The sequence below is a fragment of the Populus nigra genome, chromosome 7, assembly GCF_951802175.1.
Source record: "Populus nigra chromosome 7, ddPopNigr1.1, whole genome shotgun sequence".
Classification (NCBI taxonomy): Eukaryota; Viridiplantae; Streptophyta; class Magnoliopsida; order Malpighiales; family Salicaceae; genus Populus; species Populus nigra.
The window spans coordinates 20,137,659-20,158,580 of record NC_084858.1 but is presented as its reverse complement, the minus strand read 5'-3'; the positions used below and the strand labels follow the sequence as shown (position 1 = coordinate 20,158,580).

General features: G+C 33.3%; 3 protein-coding genes across 7 annotated transcripts; 1 reads left to right on the top strand and 2 right to left on the bottom strand.

The window, feature by feature from the left end:
- Positions 1–2,049: 2,049 nt before the first annotated feature.
- Positions 2,050–4,222, bottom strand: LOC133699574 (uncharacterized). The gene has a single exon (XM_062122871.1). It carries the CDS (start codon positions 3,871–3,873, stop codon positions 2,146–2,148), a length of 1,728 nt encoding a protein of 575 aa, XP_061978855.1. The 5' UTR covers positions 3,874–4,222; the 3' UTR covers positions 2,050–2,145.
- A 5,211-nt stretch (positions 4,223–9,433) lies between these two features.
- On the bottom strand, positions 9,434–16,099 carry LOC133699771 (protein TRANSPORT INHIBITOR RESPONSE 1-like). 5 transcript variants are annotated; one of them, XR_009843317.1, is made up of 5 exons: positions 15,246–16,099; positions 12,856–13,348; positions 11,419–12,192; positions 9,981–10,944; positions 9,434–9,871 (listed from the first exon to the last, which is right to left on the bottom strand). XR_009843317.1 is itself a non-coding variant. In XM_062123218.1 (4 exons), the coding sequence occupies exons 1-3, from the start codon at positions 15,743–15,745 to the stop codon at positions 11,428–11,430; spliced, it is 1,758 nt and encodes a 585-aa protein (XP_061979202.1). In that variant the 5' UTR covers positions 15,746–16,099; the 3' UTR covers positions 9,963–11,061; positions 11,419–11,427. The 5 variants fall into 5 exon arrangements, 4 of the variants coding, with proteins under 4 accessions (XP_061979202.1, XP_061979201.1, XP_061979203.1 ...); XM_062123218.1 differs by lacking the exon at positions 9,434–9,871 and having other exon boundaries at positions 9,963–11,061; XM_062123217.1 differs by lacking the exon at positions 9,434–9,871 and having other exon boundaries at positions 9,963–10,944.
- On the top strand, positions 10,358–10,850 carry LOC133699773 (dynein light chain 1, cytoplasmic-like). Its single transcript, XM_062123221.1, has 2 exons — positions 10,358–10,495; positions 10,579–10,850. The coding sequence occupies exons 1-2, from the start codon at positions 10,358–10,360 to the stop codon at positions 10,747–10,749; spliced, it is 309 nt and encodes a 102-aa protein (XP_061979205.1). The 3' UTR covers positions 10,750–10,850.
- Positions 16,100–20,922: the final 4,823 nt, after the last annotated feature.

Here is a 20,922-nt window from a genome sequence, read left to right as displayed (position 1 = left end):
CGTTCTAAATAACAAACTAATTATAATGGGATTTTTTTATTATAGCTAAACCCTAATGAAGAATCATAAATCGGTTACGATATCCATTTTTGCATTTCTTAAAACATGATAAAAAGGTGATTTTATCCCTTTTTTTAGAAAATATGCATGAAAAACCTTTAGAATTTGGTTGTATGCATGAAAACCAAACACATTTTTTTTGTTTTTGAAATGAAAGTTTATTTTTAAATTTTCAGAACATTTTTTTTAAGTTTCAAAAAAACCATATACCTTTAATACCGAATTTATATCTTACAATGTAGATTTACAAATTGATATCATGCAAAATTGTTAGAAAAATCATACGAGAGACCCACAAATATTATTAAAATGCGCTTTGAAAATTTTGAACTTTTCTTTTATTTTCTTTTAATAATATTTTATTATTATTAATATATTAGATTAGACCCGGCCTAGCCATCTAGAATGGACTAAAACGAGTCCAGCCTGACTCATGTGGATTGGGTTGGATCAACTAGCAACCAAACAATCATCTTTTTTTTTTCTAGAAAATATCTCTCTTTGTTTAATCCAAGACTTGGATTTTTTAAGAATACCAAAATCTTATTTTGATAATGTTTGCTATTTACACAGTCCCACTAATACTTGCTATAATTCAATTAAAACAATCATAACTCAAAACTTACACACACAAAAACAACATATGGTTGTGAATCTAGAAATTTAGATTGTTGTTACATTTTAGGAATAATTATGCAATATTTCTTAATTTTCCTTGAATGGTTAGAAATGTTTATAGAATAAATTAATATATTTTATTCTAATTTATAAATCAATATTAGAAGCAATTAACAGAATCCCATAAGAAATGTATCACAAAATCACATAAAGACTACAAAAAGGACCAAGTACATCTTAAACATATAAAGAAACGACGTAATCATAAGCACTTGTTAATTTTGAACCTCGATGGTTATGAAAAAAAATATTTAACGGTTGTTTGTTTTTATATTTTAAAAATATTTTAAAAGAAATTTATTTATTTTTTTCTTTTCTTTTCTTAAAAGAGACAATGTCCTATTGGACCATTCTTTTTTCTCTTTCAATAGGCCCGGCCTAATCCTGTCCAAGGCTTAATTGCAAATCCCCTCCAGGCCATCTTTCCTCATTGCCAACCCATCATACATTGCTTCTCTGCTAAGAGAAACATCGATATTTATGCCTCAAATGATGGTTGGTTTGCTTTGAGATGTGGAAGATAAGGTTTGTTCATTTGAGCTGTCAAAGCCATTTTTCACACCCACGAGAAAATCTATTCCATGGTAGAGCATGTGGAGCATATGAAATTTAATGTTTTGATTGATAACACTAAGCAACAACCTGTCAAGGATCAAACAAGGTTTCAGTGGTCCACTTTCCTTGCTATCAACAAAGTTTTGCTAGCCAAAATTATGTCTGCATACCCTACGATTGTCAAGTCCCTTACTGTTAAGACATGAGACCAACCTCACCATGTCTGCTTGATAATTCAGCTATCCAAATTGATACAAATCAACAGTTCTGCAACCCAAACTGTCTCATGCAGTTAAGGTGTTATCATCTGCGGTAAAGAGGTAACCTGGACGCATTTTACTGCATATGGTACTGATTTTCTTAGCATAATCTCAAAGCATTAGACAAGGTCTTTTAATATGAAAGTTCCATAACAAGAGGAAATGGATGGGAAAAGACAAAAGCAAACAAGTCAAGAGACTCATGTACTCACATGCCTCTCTGGGTTTCTTGGCATTCCCATGTGCTTCATCACAAATGCGTACAAAAATATTTTTTTGTGCAGATAGCAATTGTATATCTTAAATAACTGTAATTGCTTTCTGTTTCGATAGTTTATTCAACTAACAGCAAATCAACAATGCCAGAATTTCTATAACAGCTTTTTATAAGATATGTATCTGCTTATGGTTACAAATTCAATAGAAAGCTGCTCTAAAGCTGATTTTGCAGATGGGAAAAATTAATAAAGAAGTAAAAAAGATGAAGAAAGAAACAGAGAGAAAGACTCATGTGTGAGATTAAGAAACAAAAAGAAGAAGAAAACTTTGAAACCACTCTTTTACATATACAGTGAAAGAAAGAGAATTGCAATCAAGAATGCCAGATTCCATTTAACATACTACGGAATCTATTTGTAGATAGCTTCCTGACAAGTCTTTTAGCATCAGAAACTTCAGCTTCTGCAAGTTTTTCTATGTTCTTCAAATAACCAGAATTGGCAATCTTTTTTCTTCCACTATTGCAACTTGTTAAGGACAATAATATAGAGATCAAGAACTTTTTGCTACCTGAATTTGTCTCTTCTTGGTCAAGCAATTGAAGAAGAAAACCCACATTGCGATCGTCCTGCACGAATATTTTACGATTTTTAGGCACTGAGACCAGGCTGTTGAGTGCCACAGCTGCCATTTCTCTAACTTCAAATGATTTTGCATCAAGAAATTTTACAAACTCTGACATAAATCCAGCATCTCCCATTGCCTTTTTAGTCTCCTCTGATGTTCCAGAGAGCCTAAATGCTGCTTTCAGTGCCAATTCCTGAACCAAAACATCTCCATTCCGAAGGAAGAAAAGAAGCTGATCCATAAATCCATAACTCATCAACACACTGATATAACTAGCTGAAGAGAAACATAGATTCTCAATTGCCCTTAATGCCATCTCTCTAGATTTTGAAGAACACGTGATTTTCGGATCAAAAACACGTACTAATGCCCGAATTCCGCCTTCTTTGACCACCGATTGCCTCACTGATTCGTCTCCAGATGCAATATTTTGAAGGAATTCAATGGAACTTATCTGCACACCTTCATCTTTTGATCTTGCCAGCTTGATAAATGTGGAAACTGCACCTTCTTCAATCATAAATCTCTTTATTTCATCAACACCAACAAGATTTCTCAATACCCCACAAGCAGGGCTAATAAGTTCTGCTGTGGAATCAACACTAGCACATATTTTCAATAAAGCTGTAACACCACCATATGCTGAAACTGACCAGGCATTATCAGAATTCTGGGTCAATTTTTGCAAACTTCTTGCAGCACCCTCCTTGCTTATTTCACTGCGACTCTCCAAAACCCTGATCAAAGGCCCTATAATCCCAGCTCCAATCAAAATAGATTTGTAAGAATCAAAACCCGAAATCACTGCCACAACTTTTACAGCATCTTGTTGAAGTTCCATTTCCATTGAATCAAGAAGACTAACCAATATATTCACTAAGTCACCAACTTCAACAATTATCTTCACATACTTCTCATCTTCAACAACAACATCATACAAATTGACCAAAGCTTGTCTCTTCATTTCTAAGTCACCAATTTTCATTCTTGTCAACAGATCTCTAACGTAAAACCTCATATCATCCTTGCAAGCATTGACTCCAGGTCTAGACACAACAATGGCAAAACCCTGACTCAAAATACCTGCAGTACAAATCCCAGATAGATTCTTTACATGTCTATCAAACTTTGCAACCATTACATCCAAATCACTCTGCATCAAGAGCTTGCCGCTGTATGAAAGATCCACACATCTCCTAGCAAGATCATAGCAGTCACTAGCAGAGGCTAAGACAGCAGACACCATGCCTGAAAGTATTGGATTCTGGCTTGAATCACAATCCTCTATGGCAATTAAGCTTGAGTTTAGCTCTTCTAGCTTGTTTCTAATTAGTTGCCATTTCACTGCAAAAACTTTAATTGGAAGAGAGTAGGAGATCAAAGAAGAAATAACCTCAATAGCTTGCCTGAGACTGCGCTTTGGTGGTGAAGATTCTTGAAAGATCTGGTCTTGTTTTGGATTTTCTTGTCCCATGTTTTTGTTTATCAATGATCTTGCAAAAACCCCATTCAGTATCTATCTAGAGAAGGGAATCTAAGCAGTGAAGTTTTTCATAAAGAGAGCCAGGTAGAGAGAGAGAGAGAGAGAGCCCGCCTCTGCATATCTATCCATCATGTTATCTATCTAACTGTGCTTATCTCCTGGCTTCTGTTAAGAAGCTGAAACTGAATTGTGTGCTGGTGGATGCTTGCAAGACTGCCATTAGTATTCGAAGGGCATTCTTGTCATTTTGAATGAATTAGCAGCAGTGGTGGGTTTTGGGAAGGGACGGGCAGGAAGTGGGAAGTTTACCTCTGCAAGAAAGGATGTACTTGTAATGTTTTCAGTTCTTCGTTGTCTTAACCTGTGTGGAAATACATATAATATAGTGTGGTAAATGCAAAATAATAATAAATCACACATTGTATTTCTTAATTATTCTTTTCTTGTACTTTATAGTAGAAGTTATTAATCACTTGACAGTTACTTTCATCATACCTTGCTATATGAGCTTAGCAAATGTGTTTATTGGCATTATTATACATTCTATTGTCCTTCAATTTGGAGAGTTAGGTTATTAATTGATAACACTTGGCATTATTATACATTCTATTGTCCTTCAATTTGGAGAGTTAGGTTATTAATTGATAACACTGTCAAAAACATGATGACTTGTTATATTGTTTTGTTAATTGTGTGTTTGTTACTGTGACAAGGGTAATATTAAAATAATTTTTTATTTATGTTTAATATGAACATATTAATATTGTCGAAAAGCATCAACAAAATTTGATATTTTTTCAAGTTAAATATATTTTTAAAACGTATCCGAATGTAAAAACAAAGGATTTGGAGTTAAGATTTTTCCAACAATAAATTCATTTTAGTATTATTCTGGCTTGCTTCTCTCAAATCTCATTCATAAGTAAGGAGAAGAGCTATTGTGCTTCTCGAACATAACTAGAAGGTGCTTGATAGTGTGGTAGCAGTTGTTTTTTAAATAATTTTTTATGCCGAAATACATGCCAATGATTTTTTTTATTTTTTAAAAATTATTTTTGATATTAGCATATCAAAATAATCTAAAATATATAAATCATATTAAATTTTAATAAAAAAATAATTTTTTAAAAAATATAATTTGTACATGTTGTTGAATGAAGAGATAACAAAAGGAATAGACAAAGCTGAGAGATTAGGGGCCTTGATAGAAAACAAAACCCTTTTGGACCACTCTCCGAGTATGGACACCCCTTTCGAGTTTCGATTAGGTGAAAAAAAGAAAAAGAGTAGCTCTCATTCCTCTCGGCATGGAGATGACAAAAACCCCCCACCCCACCACGTGAAGCCCTGTGGAGGATGCCTTGAGGTAGCAGTCACCTTTCCAACAGGAAGTGGAGACGAACCTACAAATCAATACAGCCATTGAGAGAAAGGTGGTAGATAGTATCTCTTTTATAATCTTTTGTGTGAGCGAAAGATGGTGAGAGGAGCTAAAGAAAAAGGCCAAAAGCTACTCTGGTCCAAAACAATTTGCTAAAGGAAGCACAAAGTATATTGCCCTTTATGCAAATTAACTCGAGGGATAAGCTCTGGAGGGATTTATGGGAATTGTTCTAAGGACACAAGATGATCATGCGTATTAAAAAACCAGGAAGATGACAAACGAGATTTAACCAAAAAAAATGACCCATGATGTCTAATGTTGTGCTGATTCTGTCTTAATGCATAAGACAAAATTATCCATTATTCTGCTCGTCACGGATCCATTGTTAATTTCATGTAACTTTAGGATATATATATTTATGCAGAATGTCTTGGATGGATTGGTTTTGATTTTTGGCTAATGTTCTTGTGATTAGTTCTAATAGTCACTGTGAAAAGGTTTTTTACATGTGGGGAAGAAGGCCATGATCTTTCTGATTGTATTCAGAATTGAACTTTCTGTATGTAGGCCAATGTGCTGGCTGAGTGACTCCATCAGAAAATGTTTGTTACCCTCATCAAATCAATTTCACAGTATAATTTGACCTGCACATGCCCAAAATTCTATTTTCAGGACCCCAAATTACTCTTTAGTGTTTTTTTTTAATTGTGGTAGCTTTTGTTTTTTAAAGTGTTTTTTAAAATTATTTTTTATCTTAAAAAGCATCAAGTTGATGTTTTTTAAAAAAAATTTCGATGATCTTAATATATTGATGTCAAAACATTAATAAAAAACATCATACATATCGTTACTAACTATATCACAGGATTTCTATTAATCTGTAAATCTATATTTACATTAATGTATTTATGCTTCTACTTGTCAGTTTTATATGTCTTTTAAGTTTTTTAGAAATCAATAGGATCATATGATGATCATGCCTAGTGATGTTCATATTTTTTTGTTGGTTGGAAGATGGGTATAATTTATTGTTGGACATAGTAGGGCTGGTGTGTGCCTAGCTAGCATGAGCCCCGGAAGCAATGGTGTTTTTGTTGATCAATGCACTATTGCAATGTTAGGTGCAAATGGGATTTGTGTGCAAAAGCAAGGAGTGTTTTCTTTAGACAGAACTTGGAGTAGAAAAGAAGTGAAATTCAAGACACAAACAAGCATAGCTACAATATACCTTGGCTTTGAAGAGAAAGATACATACATCAAGTTTTTTCCATGTTCATCTACATTAGGGATAAGAGACAAAATGACCAAAATAATGAGAGTAAAGATTGCTTGATGGGGATATATAGATTTGGTGTCCCAATACCTAGTATAACATGTTCACCATCATTTCAACTATGTGATATGGAAGTGAAATGCAATTAGGAATTGTAAATTAATCTCTCAAGATTTTCAACAATTAAACAGGACAATATCTTGGAGACAATCTCCTTGATTAAGGAGGATACAATGTATAAAGCATTCCTTAAGCTTCTTGGTTGCCTATAAACAAAATGTTCGTGGGGGTCGAGTGTTTAGATACGTGTTTGGTATTGTAATGCAAGATGTTTTTTAAAATAATTTTTACTTGAAAATACATTAAAATAATTTTTGTTTTATTTTTAATATAAGCACATCAAATCCATCGAAAAACACTAAAAATTAAATTTAATGTTTTCTTAAAAGAAACAAAACAAATATACTTTTAAATAGATACGTAAGCTAAAATTAAGATTTGAAAATCTATGAGTTTGGACGTTTGATATGATATACTAAATTAAAGTGTGAAAATGACCTTCCCAACAAAATAATATAGCCCTGATCTTTTCTTTGGACCCCTTATCTTTGACTAAAAACCTTTAAGATTACAATGGGGCGGAGCCAACACTTTAAAAAGTCCAGTGTTTCTATTAAATGGTCTATCACCTAACTAGTCATTCATGCCACAGCCATTGAATAAGAATAATTAACACATTTCTTCTTTTTTCTCTCTCTTTTTAATTGTAAGAATGTGTAGAAAAGTCAATGTCAAAGCAAAGCAAAAGGAACACACAATGTGGTTTGTTCCAGCAAATCACCAACTAAAACAAGTTTTCATGAACATATTGTGCCTTACCAAAGAGGATAGGTTTCAGTTTTTCAGCTCTATGCTTCCTCATTTTCACACACAAACCAAGCATGGCTTCTAACTACGAAAAGCTTGAGGCTTATCTAAGTTCGTGGTCTGCAAATCTGTCTCGTGATGATGAACATTTTAGAGCTCCATCAGCTTTCACTATTTTTACTATGAATTATGAAAAAAATTGATGGAGTTGGAGTGGCTTGTTTCTTACAACTTACCCAGCAAGAAAATGATGTGTCCTGAAGGCATCGAGCATGGAAATGAATCTTGGCCTAAAGAATGATATGGTTATCATGAGGTTCTTATTTGAAGGAGACAGCTTACCAAAATGTTAATGGCTGAAAAGAGTTCCATAAGAGAGTCAATTAGAGCACGAGATTCTAATTAATACAGCAAGATCAAGTTTTAATTTGTTCAGAAGTCTTGTGTTCATTCTACAGTAGCTCACCGGTTGCATGACTTGGTTTAAGTGTGTGTGACTTGGTTTAATATCGTTGTTTTTTAAAAGTATTTTTTAATTAAAAATATATTAAAATATTATTTTTTTAGATTTTTTTTATCAACCCATTAAAACTATAAAAAAAACTTTAAAAACATTAATTCAATGTTTTTCAAGCAAAATATTATTTGAAAAACATTTTAAATATGTATTTGTTTACAAGGAGCATTTTGTAGTGCACCACGTAAAAAACATGAAATACAAGATGAATCGCGCGGTGCACCTCGTAAACAAGCAAACACGAATAGGGATGTCTAATTAAATCATCAAAGAAGTAGTCAAATATGCATCTGCAAACAAGCAATTTTCAATGAGCAGGGAGTCGAAAAGAATCCGAACTTCTATATCGAATGCACTAAACTACAATCAACATGCTGCTGCACATCTTAATTGATCGAGGATGGTGAGGCAAATGTTCTTCAATTGAGCTCCAACCCAAAATCAAGGACAAACAGTGGACAAGCCAAGATCTTCTAGGAGTGGAATGAAATTGGACTCCACCTTGTATGGGAAGATCCATCTTGGTGGGCCATAGTTCACAGAAACAAGGTGACTGGACCCCACCCATAAGAAAATTATGAATCATGAATGGTAAAAAGTAAAAAAGGTAAGCACTTCTCTTTTGTAGCAGTGGAAATCTTAGAAGCAACTCAAAAATGCAAACGGTCATGATGACTTCTTCTTGAAGTCCCAAGAGGAAACCTGTGAATTCACAGTGATCAAAGCGATGGGTTCCTCAAGGAAATAGCTTTTAAGACAATTGAGGTAGGGTACAGCTGTGAAGTCACTAGGGGTCCGTGACAGACAATGCTCCAAAGTCCAAGCATTTATCATCCCAACGAGAGTGTGCACCAGTGAGGCGAAGGAATCTGCTAATCTGGCTGTGGCCTGCAAACTGCAGCCCATCTTAGTAAGGAAGCCCTTAAATCCATAGCCATTTCAAAACCCAATTTCTGGCTTGAATTTGAAGCTAGGAAGGAAACTGGAAACCACGCTTCAGGACATACGAACTAGGCAAGAGTGCCTGCTTTTGAGTTGTGGTATACCAGTTCTCGCTTGCTAACTCGGCCTTGATGGGCTTGTTAAGCCAGGACTGATATGTTCGAGAAATGCTCGCATTATTTGTTGAGTTTCCCTCCCTGATGCCAAGCAGATTCCTCTTTGCGTACTCCTTCAGAAGTTAATTTGTTTCTTCAGTTTCAAATGAGAAGGAAGATGCTAGGGGATGAGGATAGCATTAGCTTCTAAAGCACTGTTTTAAAACCTAACCTAACTTGGTAGGATATTCCATGACTTGGGACCTAAAAAGAGCTGGATTTCAACAAAAAAAATAAAAAGAGAATTAACTATTAATAAACCCCCGTAAAAACCTGGATTTGCCTACAACAAAGTTAACCTAGAAAAAACTAGTCAAAACCCAGCCTAACCGGTTCAAATTTTTCCTTCTTTTTTTTTTTTTTTTCAAAGGGTAGACCTCAGAAATTTACTGCAGAAATGCTGTGCTCAGTCATGGAAACCACTACGAAGTCATCATTCCTTTAGAAAATAAAACAGACACAAAATGATATCGAAGCTTTCAGAAAGCTTTGAATCCGAAACATTAAAGGCTAAAAGCCAAGGCCTATAATTTACAGCATGAAAAATATTCTTGCAAGTTTTACTGGGACATGTAATAGGGTGGGTCTAAAATGCCTTCGATTTGGGCTAGTGCCGATCTAGGCCACCGGATTTGCATACAAAATCAGGAACGGTGGCGTAGGGTGCACAAGACAATCAGGCACTGTGCCTGTGCCAAAATACAGGCACTGTAGCAACCCCTATAGTTTGGACCCAAGAATTTTTGTGCAGTGTTGGTAAGAGAACCTGTAAGGCAAGGAATGGAATAAGTTTGGCACGGAAAGCTACCCCGTTCAGCAAGTCCAAGTCCCAAATTCATAGGAAAGAATACCTATCAGTTGATGCGAATGAAAAGGTCAGAGAGCTCAAAAAGGTTTGGAGTCGTTTAAAAAGTATGCAATGATGTAGAGAAACGAGCAACAGGACAAGAAATTATGAACCTTTCAACATTCTCCAGCAAAATCATGGCAAATACTAGTCATACAACCACAAACATCCAACATCTCAAAGATAACGTGGACCTACAAAGAACAACCCCTTCCACACTAAGCAACCATGAGCCATTGATCAGAATTGGTCCCAGATCAAATCACCGATATGCATCAGGCCCCAGCAGACTATGTCTGCCATACTTGGCATTCTTCTATTGCACCAGTTGATGCAACCTGCCAACACAGTGTAGGACTAAGCACCAGCACCCACTGGCCACTCCTTTGTCAACAGGTCTATAAAATCCTTGCAGAAGCCATACCTCTAACACCACTGCTTTCTCTTTTCAACTCTTCTGCCATACCCAGTAACAAAGCATCCTTCAACCATGTTAGAAGGCAAAGCTGTTGTTGGCGAGACTGACATGCTTCAAACCATGCAGCAGGATGCACTTCACTTAGCTGCGAAGGCCCTTGATATCTTTGATGTTACCGAGTCCACTGATATTGCCCGCTTCATAAAGAAGGTAACCTCCTGGAAAGTAACTAGATGATTATTTGGAATTAAATAATTGAAGAAAGCCAATTTTGGGGATTCTTGTTTTTGCAGGACTTTGACAGGGTGCATGGACCAGGATGGCAATGCATTGTGGGGATGGATTTTGGTTCATTTGTGACCCATTACCATGGCTGCTTCATCCATTTCAGCATAGGAAACCTTGCAATCTTGCTTTTCAAAGGTTTGGGAAGAGAAGTTGTATCCAGCCCTGGAGATTGTTGATGCATAAGCTTTGTAGTATATTTAGCTTCCATATTTTCATATTTGCTGTGTCAGTAAGGGAAACAGCAGTAGAAGAACAAATACAAGTTTCATGCGGTCCATCTTTCTTCTTTTTAACCATCCACATCATCCAGTTGTATAAACTGTGTCCCAATCCCTGCACGCCGTGGCTTGTCTTGTTATTTAAACAAGATCCTGTGATGATAAAGAAATGCAATATTAACACAGCAAAGCTTCAAGAATGTAAACTTGAGAAAATTCAAATCGCTCCTAAGTTGATGAAGAGCAAGAAAAATCTAACACCAGGTGCACCTGCGAGCCCACCTAAAAGGATCATTAATCTGGATAGAAAAGGTTTTTACCAATATACATAACTATACTACGCAAGTAGAAGAATTGAGCAACAATTTCCAGGTAAATAGTTTCACTCAACCAGATACAGAAGTAAGACATGTAGCTCTTTCTGATCAAAGAGAAAAGAGGGTCATCAAATGGGACCTCCACGTTCTGAAAGAAAGGAGGCATCAGTAGGCAACTGTGCCACTTACACACCATGTAATTAAATTCCTTGGTGTGTCACTCTGCACATGTGCATGCCCTGTGTGTGAGTGTGTGTGTGTGTGTGTGTGTGTGTGTGTGAAAGAGAGAGAGAGAGAGAGAGAAGATTACCTGCATATTTTATAAACCTGAGAGAGTGAGTACACAAGGTGGAGCATCCCTTCTTGGCCCCACAACAGAACGGTAAACATAAACTTTATCAGCCTGAGAGTCATCACTTCCATCCTCTTTCATTACTTCAACATTCAATCTGGGCATCTCCCTTGCCAATAACCGACAGCCATTCATTGTCACATTGCAGGCTGACATCCAAAGTGACCTCATAGACTCATACTTCTCCAAACCTGAAAGAAGTGCTGCATTTCCAAATGGACAGTCCCTTATCTCAAGTTTCCTCAACTTTGGACAACCTTCTAGCACACACTGCATCCCCCTATCACTACTGCCCGCAAAAGCCACAGACAGAGTTTCCAGATTTTTGGCATACTGCCCAATATATTCAAATGTCAGGTCTGTCAAGAGACCTGAAACAGAAAGCCTCTGTAGTTTAGTGCAAGTCCTTACCACTGCCCCAAATGCCTCGTCCATAGGTTCATTTGTCAAGTAATCCGGTTGGCCTGGATTCATTATGCAAAGACGAAAGTGGGTGAAATCAGGGCAGTTCTGCACAATGGTTGCTACTGCAGCATTAGTCATCTGCCGGCAAAAGTAGAGAACATAGTGGAGTCTTCGACATCCATAAGAGACAGCAACAAACCCTGCTTCAGTCACCCCGTGGATAATTTCCTCATCAAAGGGATCAGCGGGGAAGACACGGAGCTCCTCAAGCAATGGACAGTTGGATCCAACAGCCTCCAGCCCTTTGTCCCCCACAGTGTCCAGGACCTGCATTAATGATGTGATTAAATATCCAAGCAGTTAATCATAAGACTAAGATTTGATGTTTGGTGTGATTAACTGCACTTAACAGTTGAGCCTTTTTTCTTAGTATGTGTTTTTGAGGGGGCTCTGGGCTGCAGATGAAAGGGTGCTACAGTGTTTGATGATTTGAAATGTAGCACTCAGACCTTCAACCATTTAAGGATTCATCTCTCAGCACTAAAATCCTAGGTTGTATAAAACTCTTATTAAAGCACATGGTAAATATAAACATAGTCAACTTGATGTATAAAACTCTTCAATATAACTAGTAGCAGCATGCAGGAAAATACAAAATCAGAAATTTTACACCACAAGAAACCTTTGAAACAAAAGGAGCATCAGATGAATCAACTCCAAGAGAATTAACTGCCAAAATACCAGAAATAAAAGGTTGAGAGCTTGATAATATCCATTGTGCAAAATGAGACAAACTAAATCACAGAGGTGTTAATTAACTGGAGAAAGTATATCACCTCTCAGGAGAGTTAAACAATTAATTCATAAATCTTAGGCTCTATACCACAAAACTTGGTAGCAAAGACGATTTACTAAATTATGCATGTAAAAATTAAAAAATTGTTTCCAAGAAAGAAACTGATAGGAAAGATTAAAAACAAAGATTCATACCCAGAGGCGTCTAAGTCGTGGACATTGACGGAGAAGACTAGCAAGTTCAAGACTTTGCAGAAAAGTATAGCTCAGGTTTAAGAAAGTCAAGTTTGAGCAGACAGGGTACAGAACTGGTAGATATAGTGCTGTTGCCTCCCATAAACCTGAAAGGGTATGTAAACTCTTGCACTGGTTAAATGCACTTTCAAGCTCCGCATACTGCCGAGTTGTGAGCTCTGGTGTGAATGAACCAGTGCCAAGCTCTGTTAATTGTGGAGCAGAAACTAACAGCCTTTGTAGGTGTTCCAAAGAAATACTTTTGTTGACCTTCAGAACCTTTAGTGACTTGCACCTACTTACAAGTCTCTCAAGTGCATCGAAATTGACATCAGTATTCAGATTGGCAAAGTTTAGTACTTCCAATGATGTGAAGTTTTCAGGGAAGCAGCTTAACCAACCACCACTCTTGTCATCAATGCCATTCTCTTGTATGTCAAGCTGAGTCAAACTCCTGCACCGAGAAAAAATAAGTTTTCTTGTGCAATTGAAAATAATATGACACATAAATGTCCACAAAGCACAACAGAGGTCATAAATCATGAAATTAAGGGTTGTTAACCAGTAAAAGAATGCTCAGAAACGTATAGAAAATGAACTGCATGCAAAGCAATACACCTTTTTTTCCCATCATAGTTTTTACCCATGAGTACAAGAGAACGTGTTACATTTAAACTAAAATGAACACATTACAGAAAAATAATTGCAGATAGGGCTGATAACCAACTAATCAAATATGTGAAACAGCACAGAAAAACCAGATCAATGAAATAAATTATAAACATAAGCTACACAAAGAATACATAACACGTAATGTGTGAGTCTAATCAAGTCTTCAACCTTTGCTACGATCAGTATTACTAGATTTCTCCTTTTCTCAAGTTCAAGCCATATTTCCAGCAAAACAAAGGAACATCTCCACTGGACTCTTTTGATATGATTCTCATGAAGGAAATGGCATCCAGGAGCACCATCAATCAAATAACAAAGTGAATCACAGACTGCAAATAAGTATGGATCACTAGCACTTTCAGTCCAATGAATGAAATCCACACACTCCGTACTTGCATAAAATCCAAAAATTCTTTTATGCCAATATTCTGGACACCAACCTTTTCATTTATTCCCACTCCTTTCTAATACATAAGGCATCTGAGCCCAAGTAGACATTGAATATCTCCCAAAGATGGGTGATGCTTACTGCAACCCAGAAAACATTGCAGCATCTCGATGACCATACAGCATTTTCCATGGTCATCGCTATCTAAACCAACAACCCAACACAAAAGTGCATTTGCGCGGGCAGATGAAAAGTAGACAGCAATATTATGACACCAATAAAATGCACGTCTAACAGGTAAAATGTCACATCAATAAAAAAAAACAGAGAAATTAAGCACAGAACAAAAGAAATGAAAAGATAGAACCACTTGCAATCACGTTAAACTCTACTTTTCAGGTGGATTCTTCCCATCCAAAGACGGGTGCATTTGTTTTACAGCTTCCCCCATGTATTTATGATTTATGATTAATCATCAGATCTATAAAGATTCCAAGGAAATACAAAGTCATGGACAGCTAAAACCAGCATGACTCAAGAAACCTTACATGCATCACTCAGTGTTAATTGTGGTACAAAAACTGAGTTTGTTACAGCAACTATACTTTTCCTTCTTTTTTCCCCTTTTTTTGTTCATCCAGGCCGATTGATCAACAGGATAACTATCCTCCTCACTTAACCATCCCATTTCAGGTTGAGTATAATCGGATCCAATGTTACTTGAGATGAAACCAAATAACTTTACCATCTAAGCTAGCGAGCACCCACCCTAGAACACCACAACATAATTGTATCCATTCATCAAACCCACTCGCTACCAAGACTATCATCCATGAAAATAATTGATCCAACAATGCATACAACGGATTACACACACAAAAAAAAAAGTTATATTTTTCACAAACGAAAAAAAAAGAGGATTTATTCTGGAGGAAAATGACATCAATCACATGCCATGATCCATTAAATCATCATTAATAGGTCAAAAGTCATATCAAGTAAAAGAAACCATATATTAGAAAAAGAAAGTAAACAAACAACAGTAGAACCACTTCCGTTACTGTTTAAACTCTGCGAACATAGATTTCCAAGCATAAACCAGAAAACTGCCAGTTTACTTCATAACTCACAAATCAAAAACCAAAGAACAGAAAAAAGCTCATCACTTTCTCTAAAACTAAATTAATCACTGACAACTTGTGTTAGATCTAACCCAAAACAGTTAACATTAAAACAGCAAAAACCCAAGATTTTATGACAAACAGTTTAAGTAACTAACAAAAATCCTTACTTGCAATGAGTGGCAATAGCAGCAAGCCCATCAGTACTAAACCCATCACAGCTCAACAGAGAAAGAATCTTAAAATTAGGAAAATTAACAGCCAAAAACTCCAAACTTTCATCACTAACAGCCATTCTCTTAAGCCTAAGCTCTTCCAAAAACGGATACTTCGTTGCAAAAACTACAAGCCAAGGATGAACATCAGCTCCCCAGTTTTCAGGCACTAGATTAAAATCAGAAAATCTTGGCTTCCCTTTAAGAGTAACACTCTTAATTATTGGAAATCTACGTGCAACAATTTCAGGAGAGACTGAATAACAGTTTCCTATAAAAACATGAGTTCTTGACCAGCTTTCTGCGTTGTACCAGTCCTTGCATACTAAAGACACTGCGCTACGATCTTTGTGTGATTTCAAGAGTGAAAGAACTCGTTCCAGTACTTCATCTGGGAATGGTGATGACCTTGTTGAGTCAAGAAATTCCCTTTTCATCTTTGGATTTGGACCCATCAAAGTAAAAACTCAGAACTCAGTCTCGGTATTTAAGATGGTGGAAGATTTTTCATGAAAACAAATTATTTTCATCAAATCCCATTTTGAAATTTGAAAGATGGAGATGAAAACAAGGAAAAAGAGGGCGTTATACTATTGAAAAATTTTCTGCAGGCCCATTGGGAAAATTTTGAAAGATGGAGATGACAAGATGATAATTACTTTTTTTTCTGCAAAATCTGAAGGGAGAATGCAGTGAGGATGAAGTTGGGATTGGAGAGGGGATTGAAGAGGGAAATAATTGGAGATTTGGAATCACTCTCTGGTTGGTTTCTTCTGACCCTATTTTGTACCGTGGTATCGCTTACTGCTTACTTTCTAAAGTGTTTTTATTTTTAAATAAATTAAAATAATATTTTTTTATTTTTTAAAATTTATTTTTAATATTAAAACATCAAAATAATTAAAAAATATTAAAAAAAAATCAAAAATAATTTTAAAACCCGAAAACAAATGATATCTTCTTCCATGGAGATTGAATGGCCAAACAAGAAAGAAAACAGAGAGGTGTGGTGTCATAGAATAGGAAAAGCGTACAAGTACAGAGATGATAGAGAGAATGTATTACTGGAGAGATATAATATTATTATAATTATTAATTACTTAATACTACTAATTATCATCTATATTCATTCTAGATTTTGGGATTAATTTTCAATTTAATAAAAATTTTGTTTAAATTAACTTCTAACGTTTCCTTTATTTTGTATTTTTATAATTTTTTATTTCATAGATTAATAAAAACATGTATTTTAAATTTATGAAAGTTATCTTGAATGTCGGTTATGCGTGGATTGAGGTTTCTTTTGCTTTTAAATGTTTTTTAAAATAAAAATATTAAATTAATATTTTTTATGATTTTGATGTGGTAATATTAAAAATATAAAAAATATTTTAATATATTTTTTTAAAAAATATTATACACTATAATACTAAACATGCATAATTTAAATGACAACAATTTAAAATTATAAGGTTTTAACTTTTATTTTTGTTTTATCTTCAATCATACTAACAGTTTAAAATTGAAAGTTCAATAAACTTAACTAGACCCGCTTTCCAATCCAATTTAATCATAACAAAATTATTATTAATTAAAATATATTTATCAGTTTTTATAATTTTTTAAACTCATGCTTTGAAATTTAAATTTAAATTCCAAATAATAATATAAAAAATAAATTCACATACAAGCATACAAAGTTTTTAATTTAGCATAGATTTTCAATGGTCATCATATTAACAACTGCATAACTTGAACCTGAGACCACAAGAAACAAAGGATTTTGAACATTATGAGATTATATTTTACTTAATTTATCTAAATTCAAGTGTTTTATTTCTGATTTTCTAAAAATAGAGACAACATTGACAAACAATACATGTTTTTTTTATATATTTTTATATGATTGGAATATTCACTATGACTATATATATATATATATATATATATATATATATATATATATATATATATATATATACATAAAAAATTTCTTTATGTTTCTGGTACGAGTGAAGGTATAGAAATTCAAATGTTTATATTATTAAATATATTTATATTTTTTTCTTGGTGTCATTTTTTAATAATAAAACTAACACTTAAAAAAATAATTTAATCAATTAAAGGGTAAAAAAAGTATCAAAAGCAAGTGATTATTATATGTTATTGCTGTGTTTTTATTAGTGTAGTGGGTTTGGCATTATAGTTCAATTATATTTTTAATTTTTAATTATTTTAACATATTAATATCAGCAATAAATTATAAAAAAAATAATATTATTTTAATATATTTTTAAATAGAATATATTTTAAAAAATAACATCTACAATACAATAAAGCTGAAGCTGACACGGCCATGGCTAGAAAAGAGAGAGAGAAGAAGAAGATAACCCACAGCAACACCTAACCTGTTCCATATCCACTCGGATCATGACACGTAAGCACAAAGGACATCGGGGTGCGTATTGCGCACACGATATAGGTTTGAGTGGGCTGTAAGGGCTATAGGCCTGTTTGGGTAAGGGAGGGGTCGTTATACGGGTAGAGGCTTTGAAAAATTAGAGCTATCTACAAGTGGTAAAATTCGTTTTTGCCTTTTTTACTATTACGAATACTTTTTACTGCTCATGCATGTAATCATTTGGAGAATTACCGCTCTGATTATAAGGTTCGTTCATTCTCGATTTTACCCTTCATCTTGCTACAAGCCAGAAATTGGTAAGCATTATTTTATCTTAGTTACTAGTTTTTGGTGTTTTGTAATTCTAGTACAGTTTAACAAAAGTTTTGAGAAAATAAGACATATTAGAAAATATTTTAAAAATAACATATTTTAAATACAATTATTATTGAAAATAATGGTTAAAAAATTGTTATTAAAAATAGTAATGGTACACAACTACAATTAAGAATAACAATTGTTTCAAAATTTATTTTTTAACCAAATTAATTAACAACTACAAAAATCAATTTAAATTTTCACGAAGATCTAATAGTCAAAAATAAAATTTAAGATCCAATAACTATGAAAAAATGAGTCACTTGAGACATATCGGAGCTTAATTTTCAAGATTCACTATACTGTTAGAAAAATCTCGATCGTACAATTCTAATTACACATTAAAAGACCATTAAGCAAGGTCCTAACATGTTAAAGATTTTGATTGGGGTTAATTTATAATTAATTATAACTTCGTTGGTGATCTTCAATACATGGTTAAAAACATTTCATCGAAATCTTTTTACCAGTACTGAATGTGTTAAAAACATATTTTTGTTGTATTCCCGAATATCCACTTTTTGTCCATTTTTTTCCTCTTTCGTTTATTTTTTTTCACGGATCATCTTATCTCTTTAATCATTGAATCTTGAATCTTATCTTTTAACCATTGGATATTCATAAAAATTTAAATTGTTTTTTATAAGATTAATTATTATTTTTTAAATAAAAAAATCATTATATAACTACTATTCTCAATAATGGTTGTGTACGTGGTTGTCTCCTACCACTATTCACAATAACAATTTTGTACATAATTAATATTGGAAGACATGGCTGTAGTTAAACTATTTTATTTTCTAAATATTTTTCAAACCTGTATAATTCTCCCAAATAATTTACCGAACTATGTCATTTTTCAAAAAACAAATCTCTGGTTTTTTTGTTTTCTAATGTGAATTCATTTTTAAATTATATTTTATTTAATTTTAATATATTTTTTAAAATATTCTAAATTTTTAAATCTAGAAGAAAAAATATATATTTTCAATTCTCTCTTTTTATTTGTACATTTCTTTTTTTATTTGACAAGGCCGTGATTTTTTTATCAACACTCTATTTTCGTTCATTTATTTAAAATTTGTAATAGAAAAATATATTTTTTATAATAAGCATGGTTTTTCATGCAAAAACTTATAACTAATTTTTTTAAAAAAATAAAAAAATAATATATCGGTTATTTTTATACAAAAGAATAATTAATTTTAAAAACAATAAAAATATTGACAATAAAAAATATTTTTTTATTCCAGTCAAATATTCATGTTCAGTTAAAAAAAAATATCGTGAGTTTTAGTTTCATATAAAACTATTCAATAAATTACAAATATAACCATGAAGAACCTCTAATCTTATTTAGAAAAATATGGCATAATTAAATGATTTTTAAAACATCACTATAATTATTTATTTAGAGAGGGTTTTGTTTATATATATATATATAAAGAAAAGAAAAGAAAGGGGAGGAAGAGGAAGTTCATAAGGGGTTAGGACCTCGAGAGTCTAAGTTGTCGTTCTTGCATGTTTGGCTCATACAAATACCCAAGCATGCCTGTATTTATAATTTATTTGAAATTGTACAGTTATAATTTAAAATATTTTTTGTTTATAAATATATTAAAATAATATTTTTTTATTTTTAAAAATAATTTTTAAAATTAACATATCAAACAATCTAAAAACATAAAAAATTTTAAATTTTAACAAAACTCGACCTTAAAAGGCCAATCTCGCGTGCTTGGTTTCCCTTTGAGAAACTGAAGCATGACATATTGTTCGCTGCAATTAAAAAAATAGTTTTTAAGGTATTTAAACTTAAGATTAAGTTTTTTTTTATCATCCAATGACTTTATTTTTATATATTTTTTTTAAAAAAACCAGGTATTTTAGTAACCCCATTTACAAACCAAAACACTATTTAATTAGTCTAAAAACTAAAAATCACACTAAATCAAAGGAAATCTTTATGAATCTGTCTACTTTCTTCAATATGATTAAATATTCAAAACATCTTCATTGAATATTTTTTTTCAATATACACCTGTTAACATCGAAACATCGAGATTAAGTTTTTTTTTTCAACTTGTTCAAAACATGCCTAAACATTTATCTAGTGTGTGTGTGTGTGTGTATCCTTAACGATCATATGAATGCAATAACTAACATGATAATCAACACAGATTTCTCAGAGAATTTCTAGCATGAATAGGCTCCAAGTATAAAGTCGAGTTTCTGGTTTCTTTTCTCCAATCAAAGACGGTTAAAAAGACAACTCGATGCCAACAGGTCAAACCTAACAAGGACACACATGTGTGTCTTATGTAGTTTGTATTCGACAATACTTATCCCACAACGAATCTCCTTGACTAGAACTTTCGTTTTCAATCATCACCTGTCCATTTTCCCCTTCCAGAGACCAAAAGTCCAAAGTAATAGGTCAATAGATATCCCCAAAATCTTCCAATATTAACTCCGTGAATGTACTGCCATAGCCTCGTTTCAGAATATATATATATTTTTTTGTAAAAATTTATTTTTTTATATTGTTTTAATAAGTTAATATAAAAATAAATTTCAAAAAATAAAAGATAATATTTTAATAACACTTTAAAAAATAAATATTACCACAAGTAAATGAATAAATATTGAAATGTTTCTGTTAAACCGTAGTGGTAAGGGTGCGGGGCGTTTGACAGCGTGGATAAAATGTTATTTGTCTGAAAATTATTTTTTTAGTAATTTTAGATTATTTGTTGTAAAAAATAAAATAAAAAAATTATTTTAATATATTTTTAATTTAAAATACAACTTTCAATGCAGGAGGACTGTAGTTTTTTCTGCACAAATTTCGAG